The sequence below is a fragment of the Nematostella vectensis genome, chromosome 4 (assembly GCF_932526225.1).
Source record: "Nematostella vectensis chromosome 4, jaNemVect1.1, whole genome shotgun sequence".
NCBI lineage: Eukaryota > Metazoa > Cnidaria > Anthozoa > Actiniaria > Edwardsiidae > Nematostella > Nematostella vectensis.
Genome location: NC_064037.1, coordinates 11,433,683 through 11,456,714, shown reverse-complemented (window position 1 = coordinate 11,456,714; position 23,032 = coordinate 11,433,683). Strand labels below are relative to the sequence as shown.

At 41.3% G+C, this 23,032-nt stretch overlaps 3 protein-coding genes across 6 annotated transcripts; all 3 read left to right on the top strand.

Annotated features, from left to right (window-relative positions):
- The first annotated feature begins 118 nt into the window (after positions 1 to 118).
- LOC5516550 (serine/threonine-protein kinase Chk2) lies at positions 119 to 5,665 on the top strand. Of its 3 annotated transcripts, none has more exons than XM_032386399.2 (16): positions 126 to 317; positions 524 to 862; positions 1,498 to 1,622; positions 1,836 to 1,882; positions 1,971 to 2,005; positions 2,095 to 2,160; positions 2,276 to 2,331; positions 2,426 to 2,466; positions 2,579 to 2,675; positions 3,013 to 3,051; positions 3,189 to 3,236; positions 3,311 to 3,474; positions 4,004 to 4,119; positions 4,333 to 4,418; positions 4,691 to 4,765; positions 5,333 to 5,665. In XM_032386399.2, the coding sequence occupies exons 2-16, from the start codon at positions 631 to 633 to the stop codon at positions 5,441 to 5,443; spliced, it is 1,338 nt and encodes a 445-aa protein (XP_032242290.1). In that variant the 5' UTR covers positions 126 to 317; positions 524 to 630; the 3' UTR covers positions 5,444 to 5,665. The 3 variants fall into 3 exon arrangements, with proteins under 3 accessions (XP_048583173.1, XP_032242290.1, XP_001636676.1); XM_001636626.3 differs by having other exon boundaries at positions 127 to 317; positions 2,579 to 2,894; XM_048727216.1 differs by lacking the exons at positions 4,333 to 4,418; positions 5,333 to 5,665 and having other exon boundaries at positions 119 to 317; positions 2,579 to 2,894; positions 4,691 to 4,764.
- Positions 5,666 to 5,916: 251 nt separating this feature from the next.
- LOC5516549 (beta-glucuronidase) lies at positions 5,917 to 15,505 on the top strand. Of its 2 annotated transcripts, none has more exons than XM_048727213.1 (12): positions 5,917 to 6,220; positions 7,742 to 7,924; positions 8,372 to 8,550; positions 9,283 to 9,637; positions 10,600 to 10,746; positions 11,026 to 11,204; positions 12,052 to 12,198; positions 12,781 to 12,865; positions 13,675 to 13,851; positions 14,044 to 14,076; positions 14,406 to 14,508; positions 14,945 to 15,505. In XM_048727213.1, the coding sequence occupies exons 1-12, from the start codon at positions 6,005 to 6,007 to the stop codon at positions 15,133 to 15,135; spliced, it is 1,995 nt and encodes a 664-aa protein (XP_048583170.1). In that variant the 5' UTR covers positions 5,917 to 6,004; the 3' UTR covers positions 15,136 to 15,505. The 2 variants fall into 2 exon arrangements, with proteins under 2 accessions (XP_048583170.1, XP_048583171.1); XM_048727214.1 differs by having other exon boundaries at positions 6,081 to 6,220; positions 7,659 to 7,924.
- Positions 15,506 to 15,685: 180 nt separating this feature from the next.
- On the top strand, positions 15,686 to 22,168 carry LOC5516613 (pneumococcal serine-rich repeat protein). The gene is made up of 5 exons (XM_001636624.3): positions 15,686 to 16,412; positions 16,566 to 16,713; positions 17,206 to 17,724; positions 17,938 to 18,062; positions 18,293 to 22,168. The coding sequence occupies exons 1-5, from the start codon at positions 16,410 to 16,412 to the stop codon at positions 19,292 to 19,294; spliced, it is 1,797 nt and encodes a 598-aa protein (XP_001636674.3). The 5' UTR covers positions 15,686 to 16,409; the 3' UTR covers positions 19,295 to 22,168.
- Positions 22,169 to 23,032: the final 864 nt, after the last annotated feature.

Here is a 23,032-nt window from a genome sequence, read left to right as displayed (position 1 = left end):
TTACTTCCGGTCGATTACGTAACAATCTCCGGTGATTTTTAACAGAAAACGCGAAAACTATTACAAAGTATTGAAAGCAGTGCGTTTATTGGAAGTTTTCTCTAAGGATGTGATTAATAATTTAGAGCGGGTGGCCTGTTTAATATCTCGGATTTTAATAGATTCTTTTGTCTTTTAACGGTTGAGGTTTCCGTCGGACCTCCGGAAGTAAACTGGTGGCGATGCGACAACACCGGGTTCGTTGATCATACGCGCTGCATGCATTTATTTTCATTTTCGTCTCTCATAGTGTACAGTAGTAAGGGCCTGATACTCAGGTTAGTACTGTAGGCGATACATAGCCTGCGAAACTCATAACGCAGACACTACGCGATATAGCGCCATGCAAAGTGTGAAAAGTACCACACGCATTACACGCCTCTTTTTTTCTTACAATTAAAACTAAATCCAAACGTGATTTAATGACAATATAACTCTTCTTTTCTGTATATATTTTTCCGTATTTTTTTTATTTACACACCAGACGTGAGCGTTTGGGCTACCTTTGGTTCATCTAAAATATCCCACAGTGCACCTGGGTCTTGCACAGAGCCCGGTGGCCCCGGCAATGTGCGCGAATCCTTCCAAAACATGAGTGTCAGTGTCGCTGAAAACACACCATCAAGCTCGAGTGGGGACCCTAGTTCCCATAGCTCTCAAAGCCAATCAGTTCCATCTAGTATGGACAGTGGCGGTAGTACGGCAGCGACCGTCCCCACGCAGGACATGGTGGACGGAGTCATGTCGTCAGACGAGGAAGAGGATGTTTCTCCATGTGGGTGGGGAAGACTCTTTCCTCTCGGCCCGGGATTCCAGTTAGTAGGTACGACTTAGAACACATTATGTAGGGTGTATGTAGACGTGTTGTGAGGGTAAGATGAGGGGTTGAATTTGGGAGTGCTAAATGGTGTGTTTTGTTGATATGCTGGTGTTTGTTGTTGTAGTAGCGGCATTCAAACGATTCTATAAGTACTTAAGCTTAAGTAAAGAGAGGATTTTCATTATAGTAAGAAGAGAAGCGTATGATTTATGATTTGGACATTTATAATGCAGCAATTGCTATTACACTAGCTTGTGTTGCATAAAATAAAGATTAATGAAAAATCTTCTAAATGGAGTGAGATGACGGGTACAAAAATCAAAATCAAGTTACTCGTATGTTTCCCATTCTTGAAATTGAATCTTGGTCGTCTAACGTAAAAGGTGGAGCCACTGAAATTGAATAGAAAAGGAAGGAGGGGTGAGGGAGCACATTTGTTAATTAAAGATTTGTCCATATGGTATCTATGTATGTGCGCCACCACCCCACCCACCCACCTGCCCTCCACTATAGAAAATCTGGGCTATGTACCTGGCACAGTCCCCATTTAACTTTTGTATTCTTCAGTTTTACTACTATTTTTTATTTATACTTAAAATCACATAAGGGCTTCAATATTGTTTGTCGTTTGCCAACAGAACTTATTGAGGATGAGTACATGTTTGGAAGAGGGTCAATGAACAATTGCAGATTTGATGCAACTCAGTTTAAGCTGAATGCACACTATCAAGCATTTAGCACAAAGCATTTAAAAATAGTCAGGGTAAGTTATTATTATGTCCAAACTTCTAGTCGATTTGAGAACAGAAATCATTATTTTACAACTTTGTGTCACCCCAAAAAACCATTACTGTGTAGCTGTGTTCTTGTACAACCTGTTGGTTTAACATGTATATATGCATCATTACAGCCTTTTACCATATAGAATGTCATATACTCCTTTAAGCCTCAGAAATAACATTATTTTTGTTTTTAGAAACAAAATAACAATAATGGATTTGATGTATTCATAACAGATTTGAGGTAAATCAGAGTTTAGAAAAAAATGAAAAATTGCCAATTCTTTTAAAAGGTACCAATTTCTTTTTTTATTGTTTTTTTTTTCTTTCAGCTCTAATGGCACATACGTGAATGGGGAAAAAATTGGTTTGTATCCTTGCTTAGGCTTGCCATATGTGTAATATTCAGAAAGTGCTTCTACATTGATTTCTTTTGGCTTTGATTCTCATTTTCAGGTAAAAATAAAACCCATGTTCTAAATCACAATGATGAGATAAGCCTTTCTGTCACCAAAAATAAAGGTAATTAACAAAAATATTACATAGCTCAATAAATAGGGCAACTTAATTGTATTTTTCTATAGCTGACTATGATAACTAAATTATATGTTTTTAAACTATCTTTTTCCATGCACAGCATATATTTTCCAAGAGCTGGGAAAATCTCAAGAGGAGGTAGCAAACATACCAGAGGTATGCACTATTATAAAGCTGGAAATGTTTTCCATTTTGTATATAGTATTATTTATTTCTTTACTTTTAGCTTATATTATAATTTTCTTCATAGGATTTTAGAAAGAAGTACACTTTATCAAAACTTCTTGGAAGGTATATTCTGAAGTTTCTGTCATTGTTTTTCTACTTGTACATGAAATAAAAACTTTTGAGTGATTCTCCTTTAACGTCTGTCATTTTATTTGTTTGTTTGTTTTTTATGCAGGGGAGCATTTGGGGAAGTGCGGCTTGCCTTCACAAAGGGAACCTGTCACAAATTTGCTGTTAAGTTGATCAGCAAAAGGCAGTTCTCTGTCAGTCCAGTGAGTCATGCGTCCATCAAAGATGAAGTCAATATTCTCAAAGCGTTAAACCACCCCTGTATTATAGAGATAGCAGATGTCTTTGAGTCGCCAGATATGTTGTACATTGTGCTAGAGCTTGTGGAAGGTGGAGAACTGTTCGACAGGGTAGTTAGTGTTAAACGATTTGAGGAGTCTGTTGCCAAATTACTGTTTTACCAAATGGTGGTCGCAGTGGAGGTAAGTAATACCTCATTCAGGTATTTCCTTCTTATTGTTTTATAACTGCTTCAATCCATATTTTCATAATAGGGGTATCAACATTTTTTTTTATCAATCAAGTCTTTTTTTATTTCAGTATCTACATAGTAAGGGAATCACACACAGAGATCTCAAGGTAATGAGAATACCTTATGATATAGTTGATGACAAAATGACCTTCAACTAAATCATAATTGATAAAGATGAAAAAAATGACATTGTTGATTGTGGCGAAAATAATGATGTTCATATTATATTGTTTTCCTTTTTTAGCCAGAAAATATCCTACTATGCTCTGATAAGAATGAGACTCTTCTAAAGGTCTGTTCCAACTGCAGTAGAATTTTTTTTTAGCAATTAAATAAATTTGCTCTTGTACTTGTTTATTGCCTTAGATAACAGATTTCGGTGTGTCTAAAATGGTTGGAGAACAAAGCCTGATGAAAACCCTATGTGGAACACCCAGCTACCTTGCTCCTGAGGTCTTACGGTCAGCGGGGTTAGGAGGCTACTCAAAAGCCGTGGATTGTTGGAGTTTAGGGTGTATGCTATACATTTGGTAAGATTACCAGGAGGTTGACTCCCATTAAAAAAATTCCTAAGGGAAAGCAATTTGGTTGTGGTCATCAGCAATTCTTACCTGTTAGAGGAGTCGTAGCTTGTGTCGAGTCAAAATGGACCAACCATTTTGGCAAATCAAGTGATGAATTTATTTTCGGTACTAAAGAGTTTGTTGTTGTTGTTTTTTTGTGCCTTTTTCAGTCACATGATTTTAGTATGTCCTTATTATGCAGTTTTCGGCATCACGTTATTCACTTTAAGCCTTCCAGCTCACTGAACTAGTTGTGTCCTTAGATGATCGATGATATATTTTCGCCAATTATATTGTATATTAACCGCCTATACTGTTATTACTCAATAAACTAAACCAGCTGGACGGATATCCTCCTACATGTTGTCTCTCTTATTTCATAATATAGACAATAAATATTTTCTATTCGGCTGAACGCAGTGAAAGGGAATAGAAAATCTGGTCAATAGAGTCTTTTTTTTTATTTTCTTCTGATTTTCTCAATAATTTGTTGCAGTCTTGGAGGCTATGCTCCATTTTCAGACGAAGTAGAACCGTACGATGTCAATAAACTTATTTTAGCAGGAAAGTACACATTCCCCAAGCAACATTGGAAATGTGTTTCTGATGAAGGTAAATAAATCATTTTGTTGAACATTTACCCCTGGTAGTGAAAGTTTTGTGTGTGGGGGGTGAGGGGTGAAAGATATTAAGCTTTTGTAAACAAGCCATCACCTTTTCTTCATCACAAAAGCTAAAGCAAAGAATAGAGTTCAATTGGTTGTGACTCTTATCCCTGTTACTCAGCAGTGGCACTTATATTGGTTTCTTTGTTTGTAATCCTAGCTATTGATCTCATCAAAAAACTGTTGACTGTAGATCCTAGCAAAAGACTCACAATACAACAAGTGCTGGAGCACCCATGGATCAAGGTGCTCTTGGGTTGAAAACTGTGTCCTGTGGTTTAGTTTTATTATATGTTTGTTTAGGTGGGGGGGGGGGGGGTAAATTCATGGCTTGTTTTGGGGGGTGGCTAGTTGCCATCCTTGTTTTTGGGGGGTCCTGCTGTATGCCCTTCCCACCTGTGTTCCCCACTCCTTGGCGTTCATTCCCACACACACAGAACAGTTGGCTAGGTCTGGGATAAAGGTACCATATTGTATTTGCTTCATACTATTATTCTAACAATCTATTTCATCTCTAGGATGAGGAGGTGATTGAGAAAGCAAACAGACTCATGTATTCTGGAAAACAAATGCCTCCCCCAACTGTTACCAATGTAAGTCCTTGTATCATACCAGGCCCATACTCAGGGGGGGGGGGGGTGCAGGGGATGCGAATGCACCCCCACACACACACACACACAATGGCTTAAGGTCCACTTTTGGTTCTCAATAGATATGCTATTTGTAGACAAAACTATAAAGCATAAGCTAGATCACTCTGGTATGTAGCCAAATCTGACAATAAACGTCCTGTGGAGATACTGCATAAAAAAAATACCTCTTTGTTCTTTTGCGGGTGGTCAGATTTTTATCAGAGAACTCCCCCCCCCCCCCAAAAAAAAAAAAAATTTTGGTCCACTTTAATGGATCCCCCCTCCCCCCCCCCAAGAAAAATCCGGGGTACGGACCTGCATATTGTGTAAATTTATCACATTTTACACAGACTTTAACTTCCCTGGGTTATTATTATTGAATAACTCCTTTCTTCTTTCTGCCAATCATGAAAAAAATTGCTTACAAATAGAGATATTATGTGTAAACCTGGCAAGCTTGTAGCCTAAATTTGATAGTTTTTTAGTAGTATACAAAGTCCCATTTATTTTCATATTTAATCATGATAGGTGAAAAAGAGATCTTCTAATGAAAAGGAAGATGAGCCTGCCTCTAAGCGAGAGAAGACAGACAAGTGTGAACCTGATGAGAACTGTGCCGCAAATGCAACAAGCTCCTGATGGTTTTTAATGCACTAACATCCTTGTACTTTTTTAATCGCAAGTGTTTATAAAGCAGTAAAATGTTTAATCTCTAGACTCCAGAGACTTTGACAAGAGAAATCAATAAACAAAAGTTTCTAGAGATAACTAGATGATTTCTTTGCAGCTACCAAAGTACCAATTATCACCCTGTATAAATCATATGTGTGTCGCTGTGAATAAAAAAAGCTGTCAAGCGTTTCAACTCTCATTTTTTTGTTCCAATCACGTTATAATTTTGCTTCCCTTTGTTCATTTTATGTACAGGAATAATAAATGCATGTAAAAAAATTATGGCCCTTTTTTCTCAGCAATTAAAACAAATTATGTGTTACATTAATGTATTTGATACTAGAAATCTCTTTAATCTAAACCCTAATTGACTTAGATGATCTGTTGTGATTTTTTAGTCCACCGGAACCGGAAGTAGAATAAATATTACCCATAGTTCTCCGTATTTGAATTACAGCGCCATCAAGTTCTACACAAATAGATCTAGAGTGAAGCAGAAGACTGCTAAAAGACGAGGCCGAGACAAACATGTCGGGAACAAGAACCTTTTTTGTCGTTATATGTTGCCTAACTGTTATTCCCAAGCCTAACCTCGCCGATCCTTTGCCGGGAATGTTGTTTCCACGAGAATCTGAAAGTAGAGAATTAAAAGATTTAAATGGTCTTTGGAACTTCAGGGTTGACTCGAGTAAAACCAGAGACGCTGGGTTTCAGGAGAAATGGTACAGCAAGCCTTTAGAAAAGGTAGGAACGTATCGTTATTCTTTTATGCCTCGAACTCGTATGGTCATATTTGTTTAATATTCGTTTATTACATCGTGGGCTCCGCTTTATCCTCGCGGAAGTGTGTGACAAATCCGTGCACCAAAAATTGTTTTTTTTTATGTAAAAATGGAAATTTTCTTATGAACACTGGATATTTATTTGAACTTCAAACATCAAGTTTCTGAATTATTCAGTGTAATTTATGTTTTTCTTATGTTAAATTTCATGAATCCATTCTGTTACCATGCTAATTATCTTTTTATATTGATTTGGTTACTCAAAGTAGCCACGAGAGGTAATAATTTCGAAGAATGTCAGTTTGTATCCGCTTTCAACAGTTATAAACACATTTGTTATTCGGGTCAGTTGCCACCGACTCCACCTGTGGACACGAGTCGCTATCACAAATACATGTGTTGGGTCAGTACAATAGGTCAATACTATATCCTGTTTCCACTGTTCCTGTTTACACTGTTCCATGATCGAATAAAAGAATAATAGTTACGCTTTTCTGCAGTGCTTTTCCTTATCTAGGGGGAATGGTATTTGGCGAGCACTTGCGAGCTCCGCGTTTTTTTTTATGCGAGGATTTTTTAGTTGTTGAATAAATCGAGCAGCGAGCACATCGAAATTTCGGGGGACCATTCGGGGGCCCTTTATCTGTCACTTTGCGTTGGTCGTTTTCTATTTATAAGCTACGACGACGGAACCCTGGTTCCAGAGCCTCGAACGTCTCGCTGTATAAATTCAATCGTGCACGATTATTTTTACCGAATTGAGATATAAAGCAAATTTATGCACTTCCAAAGTTGCAGTCTCTTCACATTGCTTCATTGCTTCTTCATTAGTGAACCACTGCGAAAACTAAGCAACTTTTAGCTTTTAACCGTCATTTGTCGAAGCAATCATATCTTGCAATTAGAAATCTTTTTTTTCTAAGGGATTGATCCATCGATCATTTTATCTACTTCTCAAGAATATTTGCAAATCGTGAAAATAAACCCGACATTTTTTCGCTTAAAACGCCGGTTTTCGCTACACGCTATCTATCGCTGGATAGATGGTGAATAGCAAACCAACCAGATTGCAGGTATTGTTCAGGTGCGTACACACCCCCCCCCCTTGACATGCCAAAAATCTTCAAATAGCATGCATTTTCTTTTTTATTCCTATGACAGCTTTTATAGTGCGCGTTCGTGTTTAAGGAATCTTCAAAAATCTTCAAATAGCATGCATTTTCTATATGATTCCTATGACTGCGCACCCCCTCTCGGGCCAATCCTGTGTACGCGCCTGTCGTTATAGTGAGTGCATTTATAACAATTGATCGCCATTCAGTCTAATAGGAGATACCAATGCATCATGGGTAGAATGGTGCTAGCCTTTTAACATATTTTATTTTTTTATCACCGTTTAGTCTGGTAGAGTGATACCAATGTATTATGGGTACCATGGTATGAGCCCTTAAACATCTTCTGTGTTATTCTGATCACCGTTTAGTCTGGTAGAGTGATACCAATGCCGGTGCCTGCAAGCTATAACGACATCACCCAGGAGAAATCTATCAGGGACTTTATCGGCTGGGCCTGGTACGACATGGACACGTATGTCCCTCAGAGGTGGAAGGACAACTCAACAAGGGTGGTTCTGCGTTTTGAGAGTGCGCACTACTACAGTATTGTGGTAAGTACTTTCAGACTAAGTAAAATAAGCGATAAGCGGGGGAAAGGAGGGGCGCTTGGAAGTACTTTTTTTTTCACTTGGCGCAAAGGCCGATCAACACTCGGCATCTGCTCGTCCCGCCGTCGGGTGTTCGGCCGTGCGCGTACCTCAGACTCGCATAAAATGTACCTTATCTTTTTCATGCACCCCCACCCCCTCTACCCACTTGATACTTACTCGGAAGTGTCTAAACAATGCCCATCCCACCCCTCCAACCCCCTTAACATCACATTACGCTTCAGTTCCCTAAAATCCCTTCAGAGTAAGGAAAACAATAGGAAATAATAAGGAGATAATAATGTCATATGTGAATGGAGCATGGTCATTTTGAAGGCGAGTGCTTTTTTAGGTGACAGTGCATGAATGTCTTACTGAGATTCATATTCCATTTTTATGGTCATTTTTCAGTGGGTAAACGGCGAGAAAGTGATGGAGCATGAAGGAGGCCACCTTCCATTTGAAGCAGATGTCAGTGAATTCTTACACTACGACCAGACCAATAGAATTACAGCGGCCATCAACAACACGCTCACCCCAACTACCCTCCCACCAGGGAGGATACAATACTTTGGGGGGGGTGGGGACTGGTGAGTATAACATTTCTATCAGCAAAACATTCACCCTACTACCCCCTCCCCCGGGGAAGATACAATACTTTGCGAGGGTTGGGACTGGTGAGTATCACATTTCTATCTAGCAAAACACTCACCCTACAACCCTCTTCCACCTAGAGACAACACGCTCACCCCTTCTACCCCCCCCCCCCCCCCGGGAAGATGCAATACTTGGGGAGGGGCAACACACTTACCCTACTACCCCCATAGAGACAACACGCTCACCCCTTACACACTTACCCTACTACCCCCTCCCCCATAGCGACAACACGCTCACAGCCTCCCAAACCCCTCGGGGTAAAAGATGCAGTACTTTGCGAAGAAAGGGGGACAGGAATCACCCTGCAACTCGGTCTATTATCTAAGCGCGAGTAAGCTGGCGAAACACACCTGGAACATACACCTGTTTTAAAGCGAAAAATCGGTAATTGACATATTGCAGTCCTATCACCGAAAGTTATCATGTGTACGTTGTGTATTGCCACTTAAATCAGGAGAATATATGGATAAGTTATATCAACCAAGGGTCACTAATTCTCCCACAAACCCACCCCCCTAAATCCTAGATTAACAATTGTGCCTTTATTAATTCTCCCACAACCCCCCCCCCCTAAATCCTAGATTAACAATTGTGCCTTCATTAATTCTCCCACAACCCCCCTAAATCCTAGATTAACAATTGTGCCTTCATTAATTCTCACACAGGCACCCCCCTGGCTACTTCATCCAGACCTATCAATTTGATTTCTTCAATTATGCGGGAATCCATCGCCCTGTCAAACTCTACACCACCCCTGTAGTTTACCTCTCTGACATCACCATAACAACGTCATTCAGTGACAATGTCGGAACTGTCAAGTTTCTGTCAGTGGTCGGTGCGATCAAGTCTATTCCGAGAGGGGATATCGATATGAAGTACGAATTACTGGATCACGAGGGGTTTGTCGTGGCATCCGTTGAGGGGACAGAGAAGTTTGAGGGGGAGTTGACTGTCCGGAATCCGGTCCTATGGTGGCCAATTGGAATGAGCAACAACACGGCGTATCTGTACACTCTAAAGGTCTGCTAAGGAAATCAGTCTATAGCATTTAGGGTGCAATGACCATAACCGCCATCGCCAATACCATCACCACAAACATTACTAAAACCATCACAACCATCGTCACCATCACCTTCACCATCACCATTACCATCATAACCGTCACCATCACCTTCACCTTTACCACAAACATTATCATAACCATTACAACCACCGTCACCATCATCGCCACCACCGTCATTATAATCACCATCACCATAACCACAAACATGACTGAAACCATCACAACCATCGTCACCATCACCTTCACCTTCACCACAAACATTATCATAACCATTACAACCACCGTCACCATCATCGCCACCACCGTCATTATAATCACCATCACCATAACCACAAACATTACTAAAACCATCACAACCATCGTCACCATCACCATTACCATTACCATCATAACCGTCACCATCACCTTCACCACAAACATTATCATAACCATTACAACCACCGTCACCATCATCGCCATAACCATCATCGTACCATCAATCATTATCAACACCATTACCATCACCAACCATCACAATCACAACAACCACCATCACCATCATCGTTTAACTCACATTCATTATCATTACCATTACCATAACTACCAACAATGCGCGCACCCCCCTTGGCGACCAAAAATTGGGTCGTTTCTAATCTTCAAACACTATGCTTTTTTCATATGATACCTTTGCCTGCGCCCCCCCACCCCCCTGCCCCAGCAAATCCTGGGTACGTGCCTGCCACCCATCATAGTATTGTAGCATTGTTATTCCCCTCCCCCCCCCCCCCAGCAAATCCTGGGTAGGCGCTTACCATGGGTACGCGCTTACCTATGCAGATTTCAACATCGTCAACCCAATCTTCTTTACAAGACGTCTATCGCCTACCACGCATCATAGTATTGTAGCATTGTTATTCATAATAGATGTTTACCTATGCAGATTTCAACATCGTCAACCCAATCTTCTTTACAAGACGTTTATCGCCTTCCTGTGGGAATCAGGACTGTTCGTGTCGAAGGGACAAAATTTCTTTTCAACAACAGAGAGTTCTACTTCAAAGGCTTTGGAAAACACGAGGATGCGAACGTAAGTTTCGGTTTTTATCACCCCATTTGACTAGGAGATCAATAAGTTAACCTTCAGCCCCTTCAATCTTCACTATATCCCCCCAACTTAAAAGATGGTCAGCGTTTCACTAGAAGAATAATTATTATACGAGCCGTTGTCCCTAATATGCTCCTTATGGCTTTACTTTCCGAGAAGACAAGGGGGTGCGTAACGATGGTGGGGGTAGGGGTGGGGGAAAGGACGCGCCCCCTACACCCGCCTCTAGTAAAGCTAATGCGGCCTTCTCGTATTCCTCAGATCCGAGGCAAGGGTCTCGACAACGTGCTGATCGCTAAAGATTTTAACCTGATGAAGTGGCTGGGAGGTAACTCATTTCGGACAAGTCACTACCCGTACGCCGAGGAAATAATGGACATGGCCGACCGGACAGGCATAGTGGTCATTGATGAGTCTCCCGGCGTCGGAATTCATTATTCGTGAGTATACGATAAAGGATTTCGGAATCTTGATGCTTGTCTATCTTCAGTTATGTCTGATTGCTTACTTCCCAGGAAGTCTTAAAGCCGCATTGTCACCAGTTCACTTCCGGAGGTCCGACGGAAACCTCAACCGTTAAAAGACAAAAGAATCTATTAGAATCCGAGATATTTAACATGCCATCCGCTCTAAATTATCAATCACATCCTCGAAGAAACTTGCGATAGACACACTGCTTCCAATATTTTGAAATATTTTTTTCGCGTTTCCCGTTAAAAACCATCTAAAATTGTTATCGTAATCGACCGGAAGTAAACTGGTGACAATGCGGCTTTAAACTGAAACTCTTCTGTCAATCAAAATGTTGACTTGATAAACATGTGATTGTTAAAAGGCGCCAAATTTTAGCGAATGTCCACGAGGATTCTTAATTCTTTCTACCATTCAGGATGATCATACAACTCAAGATGGCTGAGGCCTTGGACAATTGCTGTTTTTTTATGTACTGTCCAATTGTCCAAATAGAACAATCGAATTGGTTTAATCACAGGCACAGTACGTGAAAAAAAAACGTCTAGCCCCTGGCTAAATTATTATCGAGAAAATAGAGGATATTCATTGTGTGAGCATTAGTTTCGTATAAAAATAGGCGTTCGATAAAAATCTGTTTGCCGTGTTTGGCTGTGAATTAACACCTTTGATTGTCGTAAGAGTATCAGCAATTTAAATGTCGAGACGTCATCTGGGCGTGGCCGCGTAGTAGACAGTAAATAAATTATAGAATTTGTAAAATCAAATGGGATGTTATTGAAAAATGCATAACTATTGATCTGCATCTCACTTTAGTGATAACTTTGGCCCAGTCTCCCTCAAGCATCACCAAGAAGTCATGGCGGAGCTTGTGCGCCGCGATAAGAACAGGCCAGCGGTTGTCATGTGGTCTGTAGCTAACGAGCCCCTGTCGAACCTCGCCCAAGCCGAAAAGTACTTCGCGTAAGTTCATGAAAAATAAGTTCTTGCTACGCATTCTGTTAGAGCTACTGGAATTCGTTCACGTGACACAGAAAGAGTGACAAACAGCTGTAAACAAACCTCAATCCACAGGGCTCCCATTATCTAGAAAACGGCTCATTAAAAAAGGGATGGAAAAAAGGTCGTACTGTTTTCAGTCCAAATTGTGCCATAACTTCCTGATGTGTTTTTGTTTTCGTGGCCTTAGGATGATATAGTGTGGATTCATTTTTTCCTCCTCCTTTTTGCTGGTCCTTTTTGGATTCTTACTCTCGTTTCATACGCCGCGCTCTCGCTGTGCGAATCTAAATGTGATGTATGAGTTGCGCTTAATAGGTTGAGAGTATTTAAAGAAAACTTGTTGTGAAGTTTCTGTTGCCCCAATCAAAACAAATGTGGTATTTTATTCGGCACAACAAAAGCTTGTCCTACGTCGTAGTGGTGGTTAGTTTTCCTTAATTAAAGCGGAAATTCCATTCGAATGGAGGAGTTCTTCCGAACCCCCGAATCTCTCCAGCTACGGGCCTGCCCAATCACTCACCCATTTGTAAATCACTCTTTCAGCCCGATCTTCTCAGAGACCCGTAAACTTGACCCAACTCGGCCTGTCACATTCGTTACGAACTTCAAAGCGTGGAGCGACAAAGTGGTACGGACCAAATATTCCATTTGTAACAGGTTTAGATCCGAGGATGCGTCCAGACTTTCCTATTCTGGCTTGCACCATGACTGGTTGCATTCTGGCCGCTTCATGACCGGTTCTTGAGTTTGTAGATGAACCACGGAAAGCTTTTAAAACGCAGGAGACCGTTGACTTTCCACCTCTGGGGCTCGTTCTCCGAAAACACCCGTGCATTCTCGGGCCGGAAAACGATCTATTCCTTAAATTTGAAAAGCTAGCTAATTTCTATAAAATTTATGGTATCGAAATGTGTTGAAATATCGTCAAACATCGTATTTTACCACAGATATTTATGTAAAGGATGATTCTCTTCATAGATTTATAGATTTTGATCTTTCCCGAACTTCTCGGGCCCAAAATTCACATTGCTTGAATATTAAGAATGAGACCTTTCGGATAACTTCCTGGCTTCAGCAAAACTTCGAAAATCATCATATGGAATATGAACCAAGAGGAAGTTCAAACTGTTCTAAAACATGAAAGCGGTTCTCAAAAAGGAAAACATGCGAAAATTTGGGCAAAAATGCAAAATATTTTTTTCGGGCCCGAGAATTCTCGGGTGTTTCGAGAGAAACGGGCGCCAGGCCCGATACAGAGATCCTAACCAGGATACCAAGGAATAAGCTGCGCATCCTCGGGAACCCAGGGCATCGAAGTCAAGGCGCGATAACGAGGCACTCCCTCGCCCCCCGCCGCCTCGTTACACTGACCTCGATGCCCTGGATGCCCAAGGATGGCCTGCGCGCTATTCCAAAATAGGAATTCGTTTGTTTCAGGTGCAGTTCGTGGACGTGATTCTGTGTAACCGCTACTACGCGTGGTACCACGATTTCGGACAAACGCAGCTCATCTCAAGGCAATTAGAGGAAGAGCTGATGGACTGGTACAAAACCTTCAAGAAGCCTGTGGTACAAGCAGAATACGGCGCAGATACCTTGGCAGGCCTTCACTCGGTAAAACTCAGACACTAGCTCCCTTCCTGGAGAAGGGTTATTATACACTGTGTTAGGAGCCGGGTCGCCGGGGGAGAGGCGGGGGGGGGACAACACCTTTAAATAAAATCTCTGTGAATTACATCAGTTTTGAATATGGCTTGATATTTTAGTACGGCCCAGACTCTTACTTATGTGTTCTCCTTTTTTCAGGATCCAGCCTTGATGTTCACTGAAGAATACCAGGTAACGGTCTTGAATAAGACAGTGACGATTATGTTTATCGGTGACTGCTTAGGCTGCTGCTGAATGATGATGATAACGGTTACGATGGTGATGTAGATGATGATAATGATGATGATGATAGTGAGGGTGGTAATAATGGTGATGGTGGTAGTGATGATAATAATGATGGTAAAGTAGTTACGGTGATAGTCGTACTGATGACGGTGATGGTTAAAGTGATTGGTGATGATAATGGAGACAGGACCGGGTACTGTTAGTAAAAATGGTGGTATTGGTTATGATTATTATAATCATGATGACTATGTTTGTTTTTTTTGTTTTTTTTTCAGATCGAGTCGATTGACCAGTACTTCCCCGTGTTCGATAAGCTCAGAAAAGAGTTTCTAGTAGGAGAGATGATATGGAATTTCGCGGACTTCATGACCCAGCAAGGTAAGACTCACGATCAAACTGCGAAATAGCAGCACATCATTTTCGCCTCTACCCTACGGAAAAAAAAACATTTTATGGCAAAAATGTAGAATAAACTTTACTTCCGGTGACGTCAGCGCGAGCTTGGGGTCCGCAAAGTCTAATTTTTTAGACTCCCTCTAGAAATCCCTTATCATCACAGGAGTGAGATGGTGCCTTTTTGCCAACATTACTCTACATTTCTCATGTTTTTCCTTTCTGTTTCAATTTTCAAATTCATCCGCCTCCTTTTCATTCCAGTCTCGTGCCCAAGCCTCCGGTTGTGCCTGACATATCGCAGTTTAGAAGTGTTAGCGCAGTTTTGTCCTCAACTTAACTCAGGGCTAGTTAAATAGTATGTTGTGTAAAGAATGTAACATTCCAATTCCCACCGTTCTCCTTTCTCTCAACATTCTAGGGGTCACCCGAGTTGTCGGCAACAAGAAGGGAATCTTGACGCGTGAACGTCAGCCGAAAGCCGCTGCCTTTGTCCTGCGCCAGCGATACCTGAATATAACACTCGAGCAGAGTCCAACATCTACAGGAGACGAACTCTTAGACGCGCTTGTCAAATTCGAGTCGCGAACACCCACCACAGGGAACCAATAATGACACCGGCAACCCAAACCTTATAACCCCTTGAATTGCGGGAAATAGTTTCTTGAGCGGTTGTCTTAAATCAGCGGCGAGAGAAAAGCCGTGAGATCGATTTTGACTTTACTACGTCTGTCCAATTCATTTTGAAAAGATACAACGATTACTAGCCAATTGTCTTTTGTTTGTAATTTTGTAAATAAATAGCAAAGAAAAAAAATCCAAGACTTTTGATCTAAACTTGTCGCCTATCAGAAGCACCATAAAACTGTAACGAGAGGTACCAAGTACTGTAGAATCTTTGATGGCACTGCTTTATTTGAGAAGAAGAGTACTGACTGGAGTTGTGGTTAAAGTGATGAGTAAAAGAGAAGTGATTTTATAAGTGAACAGAGTGAATTACACAGAGCGTGCAGGCCCTTTTTATAAGGCTCGGCTCGGGGTGGTTCTCACGGTTGCACTTGGCTAATTAAGCCCTTTTTACTGAGGGTGTGGTAGATTAGAATCTTTGGGACAGCTGGGAAGAAACATTTTGGAATACCGTACTCCTCTGAGCAGAGCCTTTCTCAAATATTGATTAATATGATAGAGCTGACGTAGGGGAGTTTCCTACAAAAACATCTTTGCAGACGAGACTACAATGCTAACTCTATGTTTCCGCTAAGGACAACAAATAACTAAAACTAGCTTCGTAAGATGTGGATACACCGTGACAATCCATCAGATCAGAAACCTATAACTTGCTAATAGGTTTCGAATCTGATGTAACAACGATTCATGAAATGTGCGCGACACTCATAAAAAATCATTCTCCCGCAATTGGTTCGGGATTTCCCGCCCAAACAGCTCCGGTTCCTGGATAATCGACCATGAAGCAGACAATGGTTGCTTGTTAGATTTTATCTTAATTTCAAATTTCTACGCTGAAAGGGTAGGTTGATCAATATGTGGAATAAAAGTGTCGTGGACAAAACTCACTGCATGTTGACATGTAATGGCGCTAACAATTTGCATTCTATGTTTAACGTTCTCGGCAGTTTTTGCGAGGTATCCGCTGACCACTCGCCGTGGGAAAAAATAATTCTAGAATAATCACTTAGTGACGTCACTATACAATTAAGTGATTATCATGCCCCAGGTCTGCTTAGTTTAGCATTCTTATCCTAGCGGACATGTAATGTGCTAAGCTTTATTCGTGAGTATAATTGTTGCTAACAAGGATATTTGATTCGGGGTTTGTAAGAAAAGAGCTAAAGAAAGAAAAGTTACTGTACTAAAGGTGCGCGCGCATGGTAAGTCGAGTTCTGTTTTGAGATGATTTTAAACCCTGTTTTGTTTCACGTATGTTGCGTCCCGATTGCATATGTATTTCTTCCTGATTGCACATATGTTTTGCCCTCTTTGCACGTGTATTTTGTCCTGATTGCAAGCGTGTTGCGTCCTAGGCGCGACTTCCCGAGAGGGTGCGCATTGCGCGCCAACGTCGCCGAGAGAAGAGGCGACCACAAGGCACACTCGCGCACGCGTGGTTCACTCTCGTGAGCCTGTTCAGATATTGTGTGTGGACCGGGGGAACTAGAGACGTCGCCTCAGGTAAACTACGTTAGATCACAGCCGTTTACATTATTACTGGGGAACTTCAGACAAAGTGTTAAAAAAAGCTAGTCTTGACTGCCAATGAATAAAAGCAACTGCTGATCGGCTTTGTTTGATTGGCTGGAATAAATTCAAAGTTTGAAAAGTGGATTTTGAGAAAACTATTCCTAATATTTTTATGCCGCCTTTTAATGCCATATTGAGAGGGGGTAGGATGAGTAAAAGTAAGTTATACTTATAATCGCTTTGAAGTTTTGAACACACGCGGATCACTGCAGTTTGATTGGTTTGTTTGGTGAATAGTCGCGCTGACTATACATCGTCGCATCTTTTACCTGTTCGTCCACATCTGTTAAATTGGTTATGCTTCCCTGTCGTATCCTATTGTCACACGTCCAAACCGGCTGCGGCGTCGGTTACTAACATCTCGCAATGTCCACTCATTCTTGGCAATGCGCAATAAATCCCCCCCACTATTAAAATCCTCAGACGACGATGAGTATCTACCTGGCAGAAGTCACGCGCCTTGCACGGGTCTACAGGATACATTACAGGATCTGCAGTTAGCATCGACATCAGAGAGGGTCGTTGTACCTCCTACGCCCGCCAGTTTTTATAAAAAAGGAAAACCAGTGAATCCCAGGAAGGATAGAATAAGTCAGACGTCGGGCTTCGAGGAGGGGAAAGCTAAAGACAACCATAATCCTCCTAGGCCCACAAGTATTCATGGGAAAGGAAAAGAATCTAATGCCGGGATAGGATGGATAGGTGTCTCGGGGTGCGAGGCGGTCCAAGCTAAAGACTACCCAGAACTGCCGACGCCCAAGAGCATTTATGGCAAAGGGAAAGCAGCGACTGTTACGAAGAACAGGGCAAGTGAAGTCACAGCGGTCAGAACTGATAATCCACCAGAACTTCCTACACCCGCAAGTATTTATGGAAAAGGAAAAAGGACAAAAGTATCGGATACCCAAGAAACAAAACCCAAAACAACACAACTGAGTTCAGGTGCCTGAAGATGTTTTTTACATAGTTGCTGTTTGATGTTCTTCTTGTTGTTGATAATTTTGTTGCTGTTTTTCTTCGTTTTTTGTTGTTGTTGATCCTTTTTGACCTTTTTTCCTTCCTCCACTGCTAAACTATTTCTGTTTTTCCTCTTTGTTTTTTCTGTGTTTTATCTTTTCTGTTTTATTTTTAATCTGTTTTATCTGTCTCCTGTAGGTATGACCCAAAGAGATAAAATTTGCTCGGCGGTCGAAGAAGCCAACTCGAAGTCATCTCCAAATCATTCGCCTATCGCTACCTCTTCCTTGACAAATAACTTGTTGAAACAAGATGGCTGTCAGGTTAGCGACTATTTTGATAGCCTCTCCGCCACCTGACTCTCTTGTAAGAAGACCACAAATTTCCCCGCTTTCACTGTCTTCATCGTAAGCAGTTTATTTTTCAATAAGAGTCATAAAGAATAAAATGCATGTTTTCAAACTATTTTTATCGTTTTATTCTGTATGTTATTTTTGTATTGTCTGTGCTATTCCACTTTTTGTATTTGATTGTTTAGGTTTTTTGTTTCTAGAATAACAAACAACAGAAATTCTCAGCATCGGGCAGCGCGACAAATTCATCTACAACTGCTATTAAACCAAACAACACTACCGCCATTACTGACAATGAAACATCCGCTGCCATCAACACCATCACTGTCAAGACAGTCGGAGACACAGATACGGGCAGAATCATCACGATTCCCACTACTCCAATTGCTTCTAACGCCATCACCACCGTGCAAAGCAAATCTCCCACTTGGACGTCTAACGCTTGTACAAACACCACCGGTTTAATCGCGGTAAGAACAGCTGCCACAACTATTCCTGCGAGTGCAACTGTTTCCAGTATCTCCACCACCGCAAGCGCATCCACCGCACCAACGAACCCTAGCTTTGCCACCACCACCGTCACTGCAACATCTATCTGTGCATCTACTCCAGTCACCCAGATCACCCCAGCACCGTCAAAGTCGCTTGCAAGCGTGTCAACTTTGTCTACAGTTGGCTCCGCCAAAATCAATAATCACAGCTCGAGCACCAGCGCAAGCAAGCCGAAGAAGACCCGGAAGAACTGGATCACTGGACGTTGGGAGGAGGATAATACTACCTTCGCCGAGGCCTGGTTGGATGAGAACGGTCAGTACAAGACTAATCCGATGCTTGGCATTGAATATTTCTTCCTTGTGGATGTGCTGAATATCGGGATAAAACCGCGACTCGCACAAGGGAACATGATGAAAATGCTGCCTTCAGCCAGACCCGCACCGGATGCAGCAAGCTCGACATCGGACCATTCAAAATCTAGCGCCGAGGCTGTGCTTAAGTCATCAGCTTCGAGTACGAGTAAAGATGATCCTACTCCTGCGAAGTCCAGCCCAGAACCAGAAGCGCTGGCATCTTCGTCAAACAAAAGCGTCTTTGCATTCTTGAAGAAGCTTCGACCATCGAGCTTGAAGCACCGAAAGGTCACGCCAATATGCGAGCTGCACGTGAGGCCGTCCTCAGCAAGCGGCCGACTGGAGGGCCATTAGGGGTTCTCCGAACAGGCCACCGTCCGGGCCAGATGCTCCTTCCTGTAGGTTTTTCGGCAGCCAAAGGCTTAAGCCTTTAGAGCGGTGATAATAAAGCAGTGTTTCACCATCTCATGGGAGGAAAGGATGCCGAATAATCTACCAAATAATTACCTAATAACCTTCTCAAAGAATAGATATTTACTTCAGGTTCATTTTATTCATTTTCCTAATAACGTACATTGGAATTCCTTCTTATATAGACTGGCATTGTATTTGAATTTCTAGTCTTTTGCTCTAAGTCTTTCGCATTTTCAGTTCTCAAGCAGGCTTTCAAGAAGAGATCGAGGAAATCGTCACTGAAGTCGCAGGCGTAGTGCTCACACAAAGGCAAAAGCTGATATGATTTAAGAAGGATGGAGGGGAAGCGGTAGTATAGAGGTATGCATTCAAAATGACCAACCAATCCTCTCAAACAGGACCAAAAATAAAAATATTATTTGACAAGATACTAAACGAATCACCCATCAGATTCTTAATCTTCTTTCTGTTTGCAAATGTTTTATGACTTCGCGACCATATTTTATTAAGAACTTTAATACCACTTTCGGTTTGCAAATGTTTTACGACTTCGCGACCATATTTTATTAAGAACTCTAATACCACTTTCGGCAGATATCTGATCGCTTCTTCTATTTTCTAAGACGATATATTGATGACCCGATTAACACAATGTCAATTTTCAGACCGCAGTAAGCCCGATTCCTTTCAAAGATAGGGCTTTGAATTTATTCACCTAAAAGAAGATTTCTTGCTCTACGAGGTGCGATCACAGTTTGCCTCGATGTTTATATAGGCTGACCTTGTCATTGTACAAATCATAAGCGTGTCAGCCGGGGTCAGCCTCTAGAATTTTCGACTCGAGACTGCATCTCGAATGAATACATGCTTGAATAGTGCAAATATCCCCAGTGCCCTTAGGAATTGGGTGGCGTATGGCGTCTTCAATCAGCAATTGGCAAGGGTTGATGATTAGTAAGTCATATGTCTAATTTGGTTTGTATGTTATGCTTGGGTCAAAGCTGAATTATGAATTATACGGCATGACTTATACTAGAGTTCATTATTGTTATAGAGGATAAAGTTTGCTTATGGATGTTAAACGTGTTCCCGTGGTTCAGGTAGCGTGTAGTTCTGGCAGGTGGGCCGGGTTCTACTAGTGATTGGACGTGGCGAATGTGTGTTTGCTTTTTTGTAGACTCTATCAAGTGTTGTTAATGGTCTACTGTAAAACTGCGAGAAAAAGCCGAAATTAAAAGCTATTACAATTCTTGGGTTCTGTCACATGAATGGTAAAAAAAAGATAAACGAGTTCGCGTATATTTCCTTCCCTCTTGATTTTAGCCATATTGTATAGGACATTATTTCTATGAGGTCGGTGAGAATTGTTTTTTTGTCGTTTTTTTTTTTATTTTATTTCTTTTTTATTTTTGCGCTTGTGCCTGGTAGCGACTGCAAGTTTGTAAGTTTAATGACGACACGCAAAGGAGTGGTGCCTACATCCGGGATACTTACATCGTTGCACGCTGAGCTCTTGTCAAGTGTATCTAGTGTGAGTCACGTGCTAGAGACACGTGACTGGTGCTCAGCGGGGCAGGGCGAGTCGGTATGAGGTTAGTAGTTGTGTCGTGAGTTTAAGGTAAATGAGGTAAGTTGGGCGTTGTTTTCTTACCAGCGCAGTAAAGCTTTGGAAGTGTCACTTAGTCATTAAGTTAGATATGTATTTAAGTTAAAGTCATGTAATTTATAGTATCCCTAGTTAAATCTCAGGCAAAAAACGCAGAGAAGAAGACATTTTGTTTTTAGATAGACGACTTGATGAGAAGTTTTTGCAAAATAGAACAAATGCTATAAATCCACAAAAGTAAGAAGAAAGAAGCTTCTGAGAAGAACTCGCGTCTTCAGGTTTCGGCATTTTTTACATTTTTACATTGTGGAAATGAAGCATGTGGCGCAAAGGCGTTTGCCTGTTGTGTCCATGTGGCTATGGAATGTGGAAGGAAGGAGAGGGAAAAGGAAGGACTTTCAATAACGCCAATTAGAAGTAATTTAGGAAAATCATTGTGTCTTTGGTGAGATGTGTTGACTTTGATTAGATGTGTGACTTTGAGGAGATGTGTTGACTTTGATGAGATGTGTGACTTTGGTGAGATGTGTTTCTTTGCGAGGTTGATCTTTGTGTCTGTATTTGTGTCCTGTAGGTGTTTTCGACATAAGCCAAAGTTGATTTTTAGGAGCATTTCAAGATATAAAAACTTGATTCTGGGCGGGTAAGGATACATTTTAGATGGGGCATTTTCTGGGGAAATTTGTTTTGTTTATAATAATTTATTCCCTTGAAAAGTATGAAAAGAGGTAGAGAAGTAAAGATTACAGAAGTAAAGAACTGTGTTTGATCTATGAACACAAAATTGCCTGTTGCTTTTAGACCATGTTTGTGGTAAAATGTGATCGTCCTTGTAAAGATTGTTCACCATGAAATATGAAGAAAGGAAAAAAACTGGGAAAAACTGCCCTAAAACGCTAAAGATGCACATATGGTCATTTCATTAGCAAACATGAGCGAGATATTGAATCTTTATTTTGGTCCTGTTCTGAGGTATTCGAAATACACAACACTACCAGCCTTCCCTCCTCTATTGCGCATGCGTATAACGGAATGTGCGTCTGCGAACACTCAGTACAAAATCCTCGTTCTCACTACGTCATTTTGATGTATTGTGTCACTTTACAATAGTTTCGATGTAGTAATTCAGGATTGTAAATAGGTGCTTTTTAAAACATTGACACATAAATGGAACCCTGTTGTTATAATAAACTTGTGGATGTCATGTATAATGGCTATCGCTTTGTCAGTGTACTTGCGTATGTACGAATATTGTGTGCCTATGATGATAAGCTAGACTTTCTCAAAGTCCGTTGGTCGGCTTTTTAGAAATTGGCTTTTGCTGTGCAAGAGGCAAAAGGCCCCCTCTCCGCGCGCCCGATTTTGTTTGCTTCGCTAACTGAAGAAAATACCCATTAGATCGCGCGCTCTTTTTAGGAAACGATCAAAGAGGGCGACTTGAGGCAAGTCTAGGAATAGGCGTACGTATTTCAGGGGTTTAGGATTTGCGCGCCGTGATCAATTATTTCAGATTCTCTGCGAATTTTTTTTTTTTTTTTTTTTTTTTTTGTACTCCCTCTGGTACTCAACTAGCGATTTTTTTTTGTAAAGTTTGAAGCTGCAGAGGCTAAGTGAGCTCATGGATAACATAGAAACCAAGATGGTATGGTTCGTCGGGCACGCCTAAAGGTTGGTTCCCACTTAGACGTAAGCGCAAGCGGAACGCAAGTAGTTTTCCGATTCTCACTAGAACATAAGGGCATTGATTTTCTTGCACTTGTGTTTGACTGATTCTCACTTGTGTTGCGCTTCCGTTTGCGCTTGCGCTTGCGTCCTAGTGAGAACCAACCATAAAGAAGGGGCTCTACCTAGAGGAAAAAGGGCGTATAAGACACGGCTCGCAAAGGAACCCCTTAGCGGACACGGGAAAATTTTTCGGGCAACGTTGGGGGTCCCGCTATAAAGAAATAGTAAAGGAGCCGAAATTCGTCGAAAAATACTCTTCTTAGAATTTATAAGGCTCAGCCTTTTCTAATGACTTGATGAAATAACCATATGGAGCTAACTGATGAGCAGTTTCGTATCAAACATGA